This window comes from Schistocerca gregaria, chromosome 2 (assembly GCF_023897955.1).
Source record: "Schistocerca gregaria isolate iqSchGreg1 chromosome 2, iqSchGreg1.2, whole genome shotgun sequence".
Lineage (NCBI taxonomy): Eukaryota > Metazoa > Arthropoda > Insecta > Orthoptera > Acrididae > Schistocerca > Schistocerca gregaria.
Genome location: NC_064921.1, coordinates 493,329,012 through 493,344,077, shown reverse-complemented (window position 1 = coordinate 493,344,077; position 15,066 = coordinate 493,329,012). Strand labels below are relative to the sequence as shown.

At 44.6% G+C, this 15,066-nt stretch overlaps 1 protein-coding gene across 1 annotated transcript in view; it reads right to left on the bottom strand.

Annotated features, from left to right (window-relative positions):
* The window catches only part of LOC126328053 (nuclear receptor coactivator 7-like), a 771,498-nt gene that overhangs the window by 491,479 nt on the left and 264,953 nt on the right, over positions 1–15,066 (bottom strand). Inside the window, 1 exon segment of the mRNA XM_049995955.1 lies at positions 9,435–9,494. Coding sequence (XP_049851912.1) covers positions 9,435–9,494 — 60 coding nt within the window.

Below are 15,066 nucleotides of genomic sequence, written 5' to 3'. Positions count from 1 at the left end.
TTTGTGTTCATCGTTTTCGTAATTTCATACTAAAACTACTAAAATGTGTACCCAGAAGTCGATGCTGCAAAAGCCGTTTCGTGCACTGGATGGAAAGCTGTACATGAAATTCATTTATGTTGTCTAAAATAACCAATACGGACAGAACATTTGTGGACTATATGAACTACTTTCTTTTCACAGTAAACGAAGGTAAACCAGCCATTTAGAACTGACACACAATCTTTGTGGGCGCAAAAACAGCACAGTAGGGGCTCGTAGCCTATCACTGGGCTCTAAGTTCCATCACGCATTACGTGTGAAGAAATACAGTTCCTACAGTAGACATTTTTCTGAAACCGATAATTCGGGATCATTTCAGTGGTCTGGCAGGCGTAATTGAGCCGCACATAATTCGAAGCACCAAGTAACGAAGTTAGTAACGTGTAATAGGTTACCGTTCCCAAGTGGAAAAAATAAACTGTGTAGGAACAACAGAGTATTTATCAAATATTCTCTTAATTCTCTGTCGCAATTCGTTCTCTAGAAGTACAATAGTAGGAGGGGAAAAAAGGTGCGGTTGCAGGCTGTCCTACCGTAAACCCATTTCGACATTTAATGTTGGGAAGTGCATAGGCCAATGTATCAGCTACGTCGGATGTGTGCCATTTAAAAACAGGATTTACTGTTGCAGACTTTATGAAGGAAGATTCGTTCGACTATAGGAATCCCTCGTAATGTCATTTCTGCTGTTTACGTTCACTTTCTTTGTGCTCCAGCGGATCACTTCATTCACTGTACATGTAGTTACTGAGAAATATAATTGTAATTATATATTATAATAATATAAATACTTATGCTATACCAATATTGACCTACTCATTTGTAGTATTGAAATAGAGTAAAACAGACCTAGAAGCACTCAATACACTTACACGATCACAGTGCCACAAATATACACTCCTGGAAATTGAAATAAGAACACCGTGAATTCATTGTCCCAGGAAGGGGAAACATTATTGACACATTCCTGGGGTCAGATACATCACATGATCACACTGACAGAACCACAGGCACATAGACACACGCAACAGAGCATGCACAATGTCGGCACTAGTACAGTATATATCCACCTTTCGCAGCAACGCACGCTGCTATTCTCCCATGGAGACGATCGTAGAGATGCTGGATGTAGTCCTGTGGAACGGCTTGCCATGCCATTTCCACGTGGCGCCTCAGTTAGACCAGCGTTCGTGCTGGACGTGCAGACCGCGTGAGACGACGCTTCATCCAGTCCCAAACATGCTCAATGGGGGACAGATCCGGAGATATTGCTGGCCAGGGTAGTTGACTTACACCTTCTAGAGCACGTTGGGTGGCACGGGATACATGCGGACGTGCATTGTCCTGTTGGAACAGCAAGTTCCCTTGCCGCTCTAGGAATGGTAGAACGATGGGTTCGATGACGGTTTGGATGTACCGTGCACTATTCAGTGTCCCCTCGACGATCACCAGAGGTGTACGACCAGTGTAGGAGATCGCTCCCCACACCATGATGCCGGGTGTTGGCCCTGTGTGCCTTGGTCGTATGCAGTTCTGATTGTGGCGCTCACCTGCACGGCGCCAAACACGCATACGACCATCATTGGCACCAAGGCAGAAGCGACTCTCACCGCTGAAGACGACACGTCTCCATTCGTTCCTCCATTCACGCCTGTCGCGACACCACTGGAGGCGGGCTGCACGATGTTGGGGCGTGAGCGGAAGACGGCCTAACGGTGTGCGGGACCGTAGCCCAGCTTCATGCAGACGGTTGCGAATGGTCCTCGCCGATACCCCAGGAGCAACAGTGTCCCTAATTTGCTGGGAAGTGGCGGTGCGGTCCCCTACGGCACTGCGTAGGATCCTACGGTCTTGGCGTGCATCCGTGCATCGCTGCGGTCCGGTCCCAGGTCGACGGGCACGTGCACCTTCCGCCGACCACTGGCGACAACATTAATGTACTGTGGAGACCTCACGCCCCACGTGTTGAGCAATTCGGTGGTACGTCCACCCGGCCTCCCGCATGCCCACTATACGCCCTCGCTCAAAGTCCGTCAACTGCACATACGGTTCACGTCCACGCTGTCGCGGCATGCTACCAGTGTTAAAGACTGCGATGGAGCTCCGTATGCCACGGCAAACTGGCCGACACTGACGGCGGCGGTGCACAAATGCTGCGCAGCTAGCGCCATTCGACGGCCAACACCGCGGTTCCTGGTGTGTCCGCTATGCCGTGCGTGTGATCATTGCTTGTACAGCCCTCTCGCAGTGTCCGGAGCAAGTATGGTGGGTCTGACACACCGGTGTCAATGTGTTGTTTTTTCCATTTCCAGGAGTGTAGAATACATCACATACATTCAGCAACAGAAAGATTGACATTAAGCAGAAAGGAAGGAGGAAGGGGATTTATCGACATAAAAAAACCTACATTACGGACAGGTAGACAATTTAAGAAAATTCTTTATATAACGAGCAGAAACTAGCAAAATACACAAAGCAATCACTCATATAAATACATCGGCTACACCACTGCAATTTCATAACCACTTCTACAACCCTTTAGATCATATAACATCAACAGATACGAAGAAAATAAACTAAAAAACGAAAACACTACATGGCAAGCAACCGTATCATCTAACACAGCCACACATCGATCAAGACGCATTCAACACTTGGCTAAGAAAAGGTAATATATACAGTGAGACGGAAGGATTCATGATTGCAATACAGGATCAAACAATCAACACCAGATATTACAGTAAGCATATTATTAAAGATCCCAATACCACAACAGATAAATGCAGACTTTGCAAACAACAAATAGAAACAGTAGATCACATCACAAGCGGATGTACAATACTAGCAAATACAGAATACCCCAGAAGACATGAGAATGTAGCAAAAATAATACATCAACAACTTGCCATACAACAAACTAATAAAACAACACGTTCCCACGTACAAGTATGCACCACAAAACGTACTGGAGAATGATGAATACAAATTATACTGGAACAGAACCATTGTAACAGATAAAACAACAACATAACAAACCTGACATGATACTCACCAATAAAAAGAAGAAATTAACACAACTAATCGAAATATCCATACCCAATACAACAAATATACAGAAGAAAACAGAAGAAAAAAATTGAAAAATACATCCAACTGGCAGAGGAAATCAAAGACATGTGGCATCAGGATAAAGTTGACATCATACCAATTATACTATCAACTACAGGAGTCGTATCACACAATATCCACCAGTACATCAACGCAATACAGCTACATCCAAACGTATATATACAACTACAGAAATCTGTAATTATTGATACATGTTCAATTATCCGAAAGTTCCTAAATGTCATGTAACATATACCATACAGTTAGAAGGAAGTCACGCTTGATCAAGGCCCGCGTTACTTTCCATTTTTAACCAGACATAACGCCTGAGAAAGAATAATAATAATAATAATAATAATAATAATAATAATAATAATAATAATAATAATTCATTTTAATCTGAAGACATGAAATACAGCTCCCTAGTCACACCTTATATAGAACGGGTCTTTATTCTGTATACAGTAAACCATTTAAAGAAAAATCATAAAAATCCAGAACAGCTTAGCAGGAAAGTAATAGTTAACAAGAACCCAGGGAAGATTTACAACTTACCGCATCAGAGAATTGCTGTTGCAGCTATGACAAAGGTTGAGACTGAATAGTCAGTATGAGAAAATACGAAAGATATATGTAGGGGGTGGACAAATGCACGAAAACACCAAAAACACAATGCAATATCACGGTTAATACAGTGTAAGAAAACCGTTGATATTCGAAACAACTTCCAGTCGTCTCGGAATAGATAAGTACAGATCCTGTATGGTTTTCAAGTGGATCGTATACCATTCTTCCTGCAAAAATAGTGGCGTGCTCGGGCAGCGACAGTTGAGGTGGATAGCGATCACTCAGACTTCTCTCCAAAGTAGACCATAAAGACTCCGTAATACTGAGATCTGGTGACTGTGGTGGCAGGGGAAATGCGACAATTCATCCTCGTTCTCACAGAACATTCCTGCACTGTAGGTTGTATGAACAGGGGTCCTGCCACCTGTGAATACTACATCATCGTTCAGGAACAAACATTGTACCATAGGATGGACCTGATCAGCCGAAACAGTCACATAATCGTTGCAGTAATGCGACCTTGCAGAGGAACCACAGGGCCCATGCACAAGTCACTACCTGACGTCCCTGTGTTTCACTCTTGGGACGTAAACTCTGCCAGGAGTCGGAAAAGATGTGAAACATGACTCATCCGATCAAATGTCTCACTGCTCCGTAGTCCATCTTTTACGGTTTCCACATCACATTTTCCGTTACGGGTATTTGCGTCACTGATGAGTAAGTGGTTTTGGAGTTCCAGTTCGTTCTGTAATTCCCTGCTTATGAATCTCCCTTCACATTGCTTTGGTGCTGACTGTATTCACGAGTACGACAGTCAGATCTGCAGAGACTTTTTTAGCTGTCGTCTACATCTACATGGATACTCTGCAAAACACAGATATCTGCCAGAGGGTTCATGGAACCACCTTCACAATAATTCTCTATTATTCCACTGTCTAAGAGCGCGCGGAAAAAAAAACCGAATCTCTATGTATCTCCGTGCGAACTCTTAATTCCTCTTATTTTGTTATGACGATCGTTTTTTCCCTATGTAGGTTGGCGTCAACGAAATATTTTTGTATTTGGAGGAGAAAGCTGGCGACAAATTCCATAAGAGGATCCCGCCGCAACGAGAAACGCCTTATTTCAATAATGTCCACCAGAAATCGTTTATAATGTCCCTTGCACACACACGCGCACGCACGCGTGCACGCGCGCGCACACGCGCGCGCACACGCGCGCGCACACGCGCGCGCACACGCGCGCGCACACGCGCGCGCACACGCGCACGCACGCACACGCGCACACCCACACGCAGACGCGCACGCACGCACGCGCACACCCACACGCACACCCACACGCACACGCGCACGCACACACACACACACACACACACACGCACACACACACACACACACACACCCGCACCTATTTCTCGATAATACAAAACGTGCTGCTCTTTGAACTTTCTCGTTGTACTCCGTTAATCTAATCTGGTAAGGATTTTTGGTCACAGTCGTCTTTAATCATCCTCCAGTCATTATCACTCAACATACAATTTCATCCGTGTTGTCTCTTAGCGGATGATGTTTTTCCGCTTTCCCTGTAAGCGATATCCATCTTCGATCGGTGCCTCTGTGAATACCATGCACTTCGGCTACGTTGGTTACGGAAGCACCAACAATACGAGCGCCTATAATTTACCCATGTTGGATTCACTTAGCTCCGACATAATGCACTCACAACTATACAGAACACTGCCCTGATCACGACTGACGCCAGCAACGTACTGAGACCACTGCGCAGGTTCCATTCGTGGTGATATACAGCGGTGCAACCTGCAGGTTTGGCTAGCATTATGTTCAAGCATACATTTATCGAATGTTTCAATATTTTTGTCCATCCCCTGCGTGTATTATATATAAAATCTTAACCAACGCCATTGCAGTTGCTTCCACTTCCTACACATATAATAATTTTGTGACAAATTTCACAAACTAATAATTAATAATCACACGTAGTATTTCCACACACTTTACAAACAGAAAAAGTTAGTCGTCCGTTAGCGTTACATGTTTACAGATTCCATACAGACAACAGTATCAGCCAGAAAAACACAAGGACAGGCCGCAAGCGAAGCTGCTGGGAGATCAGGCAGTGACATATATATAATTCTTATGTCTATAGATAAATGGATTAACAGCAAGTATAGATAAATAAGCGTAAAGCCAAGCGTAAAGAAACAGGTCGCGGACTTCGGCAGCCCCCACATGACCATCCAAAATCGAATAAGCTATAACAAAGCAGACAAAAATTCTGCTACTTATGCACAAATATGTTCATAAAAAGTTCCCAAGGTTACCGACACACACACACACACACACACACACACACACACACACACACACACACACAGAGAGAGAGAGAGAGAGAGAGACCAGACAGAGAAACGCAATAATGCTGCATTGCATTGGGAAAGGTTTTCACCCCTCCATATTGCGCAATCACACACTTAGAATCTGAGACATTGAATGTACATTAAATGTATTTACCGAGTTGAGATATCTCTTACATGCTGCAGCTCTCAGCTCCTCTTTTACCTCAAGCAGCAAGCGCGTCTCTTATCATAAATCGTGATATGACGCACGAACCCTTTGCACTGAGGCCTGGATCTCATAACCACCTCAAGATCAGACACTGACAATGGCGACAACCAACTCTTCCCAAATCAGTCGCCGAAGAAGTGTGTATAATGTGACTCAACGTTTCATTGCATTTCTTTGTGCTGGCATTCAGGTACCTATAAATGAGCAGTTCGAAAATATGGATGAGTTTCATGTGCGTGGACCTCAGAGAGCATATCGAACAATTCTATGTCCTTTAATGAAACTGTCAGTACCTTTAAAACTGAAAAAAAAATAATGAAATGATCGTACGGCATTGTTGGCCGGGAGATCCCATGCGGGGTGTTCGGCCGCCGAAATTGCAAGTCCTTTTTAGCTGACGCCACTTCGGCGACTTGCGAGTTAATGGTGATGAATTGATGACACATAACACCCAGTCATCTCCAGGTAGAGAATATCCCTGACCCCGCCGGGAATCAAACCCGGCACCCCATGCGCAGGAAGCGAGAACGCTACTGCAAGACCACGAGTTGCGTACTATTTAAAACCGATTATTCCGTAAGACGTCAATTTAACTACAGCATTTCGGTACGTACTTCGATCACGTAAACCCCATTTCACACAGAAATGCTACATCGTTCTATTTTAAAATTTTCAACCTCGGAACGATGTCTACACTCACTGTACGTGATACCTTGAGCCTTTGTCTCAACTGAGCACTGAAATTACTTGTGAAAGTATGCGTTATTTCTAAAAATGTCCGCCCCGGTAGCTGAGCGGTCAGCGCGCCAGAATGTAAATCGTAAAGGACCCGGGTTCGATTCCCGGCTGGGTCGGAGATTTTCTCCGCTCAGGGACTGGGTGTTGTGTTGTCCTAATCATTATGTCATCCCCATCGACGCGCAAGTCACCGAAGTGGAATGAAAATAAATGGGCAACAGAGCACTGCGCCAAGTGTTCTCCACTTAAACTGGGTCATGAGGTTTCGCCTGAGGTAAGTGTATATCTTGGCATCTCGACGCGCAAGTCGCCGAAGTGGCGTCAAATTGAAAGACTTGCACCCGGCGAACAATCTACCCGATGGGAGGCCCTCGTCACACGACATTTCCACTTCTAAAAATGACAAGTAGTGGCATGTTTAAGTGTTTAAGGCAACAGCATAATCACAACGGTACGCGCTGCAAAACATGGTTATTCGGGTTTTTGACAGATTGTCACATTGATGTGATTGGACAGTGTAGTATGCTATAGTCGAAATGTGATTCACATGCCCTTCCCCTATACATCGAGTTGATGTTGTTGTTGTTACAGAAGACACCATGATAAATGTGACATGTTTCACGGTGTTGCTGACCAATTGCATCCCTTCATAGCCGATTAGAACTCCATTGCTAGATGTGTGTTGGCAGAGAGACAATCGTCCAACTGCAATTTGGAACACAATAGTGCTGAATAGTGTGATTGGGATTTGACGTTCTACCGAACTCCTTGATTTCCTCGTAATCATCTGCAGTGCGAACGACACATGGACATTTGAAGTTCCACAGCCGCATTTTTATAATCCACGCTACAACTTGGTGTCGCTGTTCTGTCAATCAGACCTGTATTATGTGAATTGTAAAAATTGTAACTGGTCAGCTTTTGCGTGCATATGCTCTGCAACAGGACTATCCATCATGCTTACAGTACCCTGTGACCTATGGCTATGGGGGAAGGACGGTGTCCGCACGTAGATACTGTCTTCGCTCTCCGTTATGCTCCAAAATGATGAAGGTGGTGTAAAATATTATGCAGCTCATTAAACTACCTCCACCAGCACGTGTTGTTCTATTAGTGATTCCAAGTTCAATCACCTCTCCCAGTATTTCAGCATTTGGCCGTCAAAAGAAACTGCCATAAAAGTCCAACCGAGTAGTCTGTTTATCAAATTAAGTACCTAGAGCAAACCCGCCCGGTTGGCCGTGCGGTCTAACGCACTGCTTTCCGGGAGGGAAGGAGCGCCTGGTCCCCGGCACGAATCCTCCCGGTGGATGTGTGTCGAGGTCCGATGGACCGGCCAGTCTGGACGGTTTTTAGGCGGTTTTCCATCAGCCTCGGCGAATGCTGGCTGGCTCCCGTCATTCCGCCTCAGTTACACTATGTCGGCGATTGCTGCACAAACAAGTTCTCCACGTACACGTACAGCACCATCACATAGGGGTTACACTCGTCTGGTGAGAGACGTTCTCTGGGGTCCACCGGGGGCCGAACCGCACAATACCGCTGGGTTCGGTGTGGGGCGGCGGAGGGGTGAAGTGGACTGTGGTAGTCGTCGTGGGGTTGTGGACCACTGCGGCTGCGGCAAGGACGGAGCCTCTCCGTCGTTTCTAGGTCCCCAGTTAACATACAATACAATACCTAGAGCATACTCAACGGTTTCACTATCCTTCCTGTACGTTATACTCTGAAACATGTCCAGCCAGTGGTCATACATTAACGTTAACCCCAGATTCAAACACACTTTTGGCGCCCACCTTCAAATAAGACCAGACACTTTCAAATCACGAGCATTCTGTGTACACCATACATTCAGATATTTGACGGGTCGGGGAATGATCTGGGAGTGGCTGGAGCGTTGTGAATCTGCAGATATCTGCCCGGAAGGAAAACTCTGAATAAAATGAGAGTCCGGTTCGGTGACGGGCTTATGGTTTCTTAACTGCGACGCAATTATGTAGCGATGTGCGACGCATGTGATCCCAATACACTCAGTCACCTCGCCGACAAAAGCAGACCATCCTTCACGTCTTCGGAAGACGATTAACAAGCACTTGTCGCATATATTCTGTACACACAAAACAGGATTAGCACGTTAACAGCGATGCTAGACGAGTGTGCATAGTGACAAGCACGTATCCTTGTTAGTGGACGAGACGAGATCGCTGTTACCTGAAGCAAGAGAGGTTGTGGTTAGCTTGAAAAATGTCGCTTTATGAGGAAACGTTAGCGGATTGCACAGAATGCAGCTTCCATACATCCATGACAGCACAGTGATAGAGAGACAGACACAAGACGAGCACTGGAAGTGGGTTAGTGGCCGGCTCGTCGTCCTCGCGGACTGCAGACTCGACTCACCGCAGGTAGGTGGCGCCGCTCTCCGTCGGCCGGCTCAGGTCCTGCGACGCGCGGCGCGACCTGTGGAGAAAAAAGAGCGTCCACACACGGTTAGACACTGTATCTGCACTCTCTTATACTCGCCAAACTCTGATGGACCCGGTATTACATTTATTGCCCCCACTATATACACATAAGATGAGAAACATAGAATTAGATAATCCTCAGTGTAACAAAGCAGCTTAAATCACTTAATAAAGGCAAGGCCTCCGGTCAAGATTGTATACGAAATATCCCTACCTAAAGACTGGAAAATTGCTTAAGTCGCACCAATACCCCAAAACGGAAGAAGTAATCCGCTGAATTACAGGCCTATATCACTAACTTAGATCTGCAGTAGCGTTTTTGGAACATATACTGTACTCTAACATTATGAAGTACCTCGAAGAAAACGATTTATTGACACACAGTCAGCACGGATTCAGAAAATATCGTTCTTGTGAAACACAACTAGCTTTTTATACTCATGAAGTAATAAGTGCTATAGATAGGGGATGTCAAATGTATTCCATAGTTTTAGATTTCCAGAAGGCTTTCGACACCGTTCCTCACAAGCTGCTTGTAACACAACTGCGTGCCTACGAAGTATCGCCTCAGTTGCGCGACTGGATTCGTGATTTCCTGTCAGAAAGGTCACAGTTAGTAGTAATATGCGGAAAGTCATCGAGTAGAACAGAAGTGATTTCTGGCGTTCCCCAAGATAGTGTTATGGGCCCTTTACTGCTCCTTACCTTTATAAACGATTTGAGACACAATCTGAGCAGCCATCGTCGGTTGTTTGCAGATGACGCTGTCGTTTATCGACTAATAAAGTCATCAGAAGATCAAAACAAAGCAAAACGAGTTAGAAAAAAATCTGAATGGTACAAAAAGTGGCAGTTGACACTAAATAACGAAAAGTTTTAGGTCATCCACATGAGTATTAAAAGGAACTCAAACTTCGGTTACACGATAAATCAGTCTAATTTAGAAGCCGTAAATTCAACTAAATACCTAGGTATTAAAATTACGAACAACTTCAATTGGAAAGAACACACACAAAACGTTGTGGGGAAGGCTAATCAGAGACTGCGCTTTATTGGCAGGACACTTAGAAAATGTAACAGACCTACTAAGGAGACTGCCTACACTAAGCTTGTCCGTCCTCTTTTAGAATACTGCTGCGCTGTGTGGGATCCTTACTAGATAGGGCAGACGGAGTACATCGAAAAAGTTCAAAGAAAGGCAGCACGTTTTGTATTAGCGCGAAATATGGGAGTGTGTGTCACAGAAATGATAGATGATTTGGTATGGACATCATCATTAGAAGAAAGGCGTTTTTCGTTGCGACGGAATCTTCTCACGAAATTCCAGTCACCAATTTTCTTCTCCGAATGCGAAAATATTTTGTTGACACCGACCTAAATAGGGCGAAACCACGATAAAATAAGGAAAATCAGAGCTCGTACGGAAAGATATACGTGTCGATTCTTTCCGCGCGCTATACGAGATTGGAATAATGGAGAATTGTTAAGGTGGTTCGATGAACCCTCTGCCAGGCACTAAATGTGATTTGCTGAGTATCCATGTAGATTTAGATATCTGGACATGAGAAAAAGTGAGAACAGCATCACTGATCTGCCGCTTCTATCATTTGTGCATCTGCATACCGCATCCCTTTTTTTTACGGTTATTTTATATAATCTATTGGACACATTAAGTAAAATTTGCTGGCTTTGGTTGTTTGGGAGAAACTTTTGGTCTTTCAGTTACAATTTTACTGTAATATCTACATCAACATTGTCAGTTTCCGCACCAGTAACATGAAAACATGCAATGCGATTTAGGGTTACAGGTGATTATTTGTGGATCGAAATCTAAACAATGCAGTATCACACAGGTGAAAATACATAAAGACTGAGTATTTTATCGAACGGATTTAGCTACATGCTGCCTGACCAGGTAAGGAAATATGTCGTACTTTACACTCGCAGTATAAATTTCCTTAGTAATACAATATAAAGAAAGACTAAATTCGTATCAAGAAATTCGAAAGCAAAACATTATCTGTGATATTTATCTAAAACTCTGGCCCTGAGTATAATTGTTAGCAATGAGCAAATTCAAGTGGCATTTGTGGGTCTAAAGTTTGTACATCTACTGCTACAGAAATCCCAAAAAACCATCTCAGCTGTTACCTGGAGGTCGTATCCCAGAGGTACAAGCACGTAAATGTTTTCCATCCGGGTCTGACAATTTGTAGAGGGAGTTAAAGTTTGTGTTCGAGAACAGCACGTCGGAGTAGTTTAACAGTGTTGCAATTCCAGTGGTAAAATTCCACGGACGGATGTGTATCGACGGCTGAACGCCAACAATAATCAAAAATAACTGCGTTATTGACCACCGGTGGTGATACGAGTACGTCGTATAGCTGTTTTCTTCCAGTAAAATTATTCAAATGACTGAGCACTTAACTTCTGAGGTCATGAGTCCCCTAGAACCACTTAAACCTAACTAACCTAAGGACATCACACACGTCCATGCCGGAGGCAGGATTCGAACCTGCGACATTAGCGGTCGCGCGGTTCCAGACTGAAGCGCCTAGAACCGCTCGGCCACCACTGCCGGCTTTCTTTCAGTACTTCTTCCTTATGTTGCAGCGCACCGAGAAGCAAGAGAGTTGGGGTTTGTGCAAAGACTGAACAGAACGCAGGAGAGACAAAGAAGGGAAGGGAAGGGAAGGGAAGGGCTGATTCGACTCTTGTGTATCTCAAAAGCGGTAGCGCAAAGCATGGAGAGCCAGAATATGACAGACCGAATTGCGCAAGATTTCTAATTCAACTAATAAATTTAAACAGCACGTGAAAAAACACAAAATACCAGTGCGACTCTTCGTACTTTCAGCTGCGAGAATGAATGGTTTCAGAGAAATATTTCCTAATAAGCCGTTTAAGACGTGCAGATAAGCAAGGCCCTTATCTTGAAACGTAAGGTCTGTAAATTTGTCTGGTTGGAACAGAGCGGGACGGAAAACATGCAACACAATGAAAGGCTCTGAGCGATACGGTGTCGCCGGCCTGTTTGCCGGCGGCAGCTGGGACTCGCGACGTCGTGTGTGAACTACAAAAGACCCGTCCTGGCTCCGGCGTGCATAGGGCTTAGGCGTAAACCAACAAAGCGAGAGGAAGGCAAATACTCTGTCACACTGAAACGAAGACTGTGTAAACGACCTGACAGCTGTACAAGAACTCGTTACGAGGGGTATGATTTGCATGTTTCTACGCAGAAGTGGTACAACATTCTGCAGGTCAGGCAGTCTGCTTTTATTCGGAAAAATCTTTTGTCTTTACTAGAAAAATGGTTTATAGTTTGTTTCCTGTTAAAAGAATAAAAATGGAAAAAATTATTCGTTAGTCGCACCTCAAGAGCGACAATTCTGCGAATGAATTTTATCCATAGTGGATGCTGTCGAACACCGTGACTGGTAGCGGATATTTTTCTACAACCCGACAATTCTGTATCTTATCATTGTCATCTCTGTCGGTCCGAACACCACTCAAATGGACACAAGGTGAGTCGGTCATTCCCTTTTTAAAAAACTACTTGCCTGAACTGATTCACTGAGACGCGGACTATCTAAACCAGAATCTACAGACGGCGATTTTAAATGCACTTCTCCAGAATATGACTCTAGTGCCGTAATCATGACGTAAGCTCGATCGGTATGGAAGACTAAGGAAAGACGAACGATTTCTTTGTTATTAGTATCATCAAAATACAAGCGCGTTGAGCAGGGAAGTTACTCCTAAAATCGCTCAAGACTGAATGGGAAAGTAACTCCTTACATAAAGGAACAGCAGAACAATGAAATGGATACACTTCGAATTATGAAAAGTGACCGATTACTCCTTAAAAAAAACTTAGGAAATAAATAAATAAATGGAACATTTAATATGATTCGCGAAGAAACAGCGTGCTACTGTAACTGGAGCTTTTATCACCATTTCGCGTTTGAGGAATTTTTACATAGTATATTATATAGTTTTAGGAAGCGGCAATCTTCGCCTCTAATACAGATGTCTTCAACGATTACGCTGGAAATGTCATCACGAAATGTAACTGTTCGTGGTAGGTAGGGCGAGGGGGCGGCGGATGGTTACACGTCCGAGACACGAAACAAATGCGAGAAGTGCCCTATGCTACAGCTTAATGATAGTTGCTGACAGTTTTTTTCTGGAGGGATGCCAGATCTTAAATTTCTCTCAACTACTATCTGAATAAAACAAAGATCCATCAAATTTTTCTTGGGCCCGCACTGGTATTACTATAGTGGCTCCGAACTCTTGTCATTTCTTTGGAAATACTTGTGTATCAGTTTATCATCAAAAATAATCTAACAACTAATATTTTTACAGCTTGCATCATTATAGCGTCCTAGATACGTCTAGGTAGTTAAACAAAGCAGTCCGTTATTATTGTTCTGGATTAATCCACAACTGTCCAGCTCAACCACCTTTGTTGTGGATAAATTAATACGTTTATTCGTTACTTGTCTCTAATGTATTTATGTTGCAAATTGCTCAAACATTCTCCTTCAGAAACATCAATTGCAAAGCCTGCGACTACTGCGGACAGCGTGTGACTCGTTGGTGGTGGGCAATTGCCTTCAGAACGTGGAATGAAAATAAATGGGCAACAGAGCACTGCGCCAAGTGTCTCGACTTAAGCAGGGTCATGCGGTTTCGCCTGAGGTAAGTGTACATCTTGGCATCTCGACGCGCAAGTCGCCGAAGTGGCTTCAAATCGAAAGACTTGCACCCGGCGAACGGTCTCCCCGACGGGAGGCCCTAGTCACACAACTTTTTTATCTTGGCATCAAAGACGGTCACTTCAGTCTGTCCGTGGTCCCTCTAGAAACGCCCCGGGAAATCACAGTTTACAACTAAAATCCCGTAAAATAAGCCACTAATACCCTCACGCTCATAAATTAAGGATAATGCTGATAGATGTTGAAACAAGGCTCTGGTGGGCGGTTTGCGGATTTAGATCACCTCGGGGTATGACCATGCGGTGCATCTGACCTGCGGTCGTCGCATGATGGCGCTGGCAGCAGTCCACATACGCAGAGGTGTGTTGGTGCATGTCAGAGTACGGTAAGTGTGCAGACGTGCTAATGGTGACTGTGTGTTGAAAATGGGTCAAAGAACACATTGATGACGTTATGAGAGGTAGAATAGTAGGGTGACTGGAGGCTGGTCCAACGCAGCAGGTCGTAGCAAGGGACCTAGTGTGCCACAAAGTGTGATCTCACAATTATGTCAACGATTCCTGCAGACAGTAAACGTGTCCAGGCGCTACAGTACGGGACGTCCATAGTGTACAACACCACAGGAAGACATATCTCACCATCAGTGCCCGCAGACGGCCACAGAGTACTGCAGGTAGCCTTGCTCGGGACATTACCGCAGCCACTGGAATAGTTGTCTCCAGACACACAGTCTAGAGCCGACTGAACAGACACGGTTTATTCGCCTGGAGACCTGCAAGGTGCATCCTACTGACCCTGGTCACAGGGAGCCCGTAAAGCCTGGTGTCAAGAACACAGTACATGGTC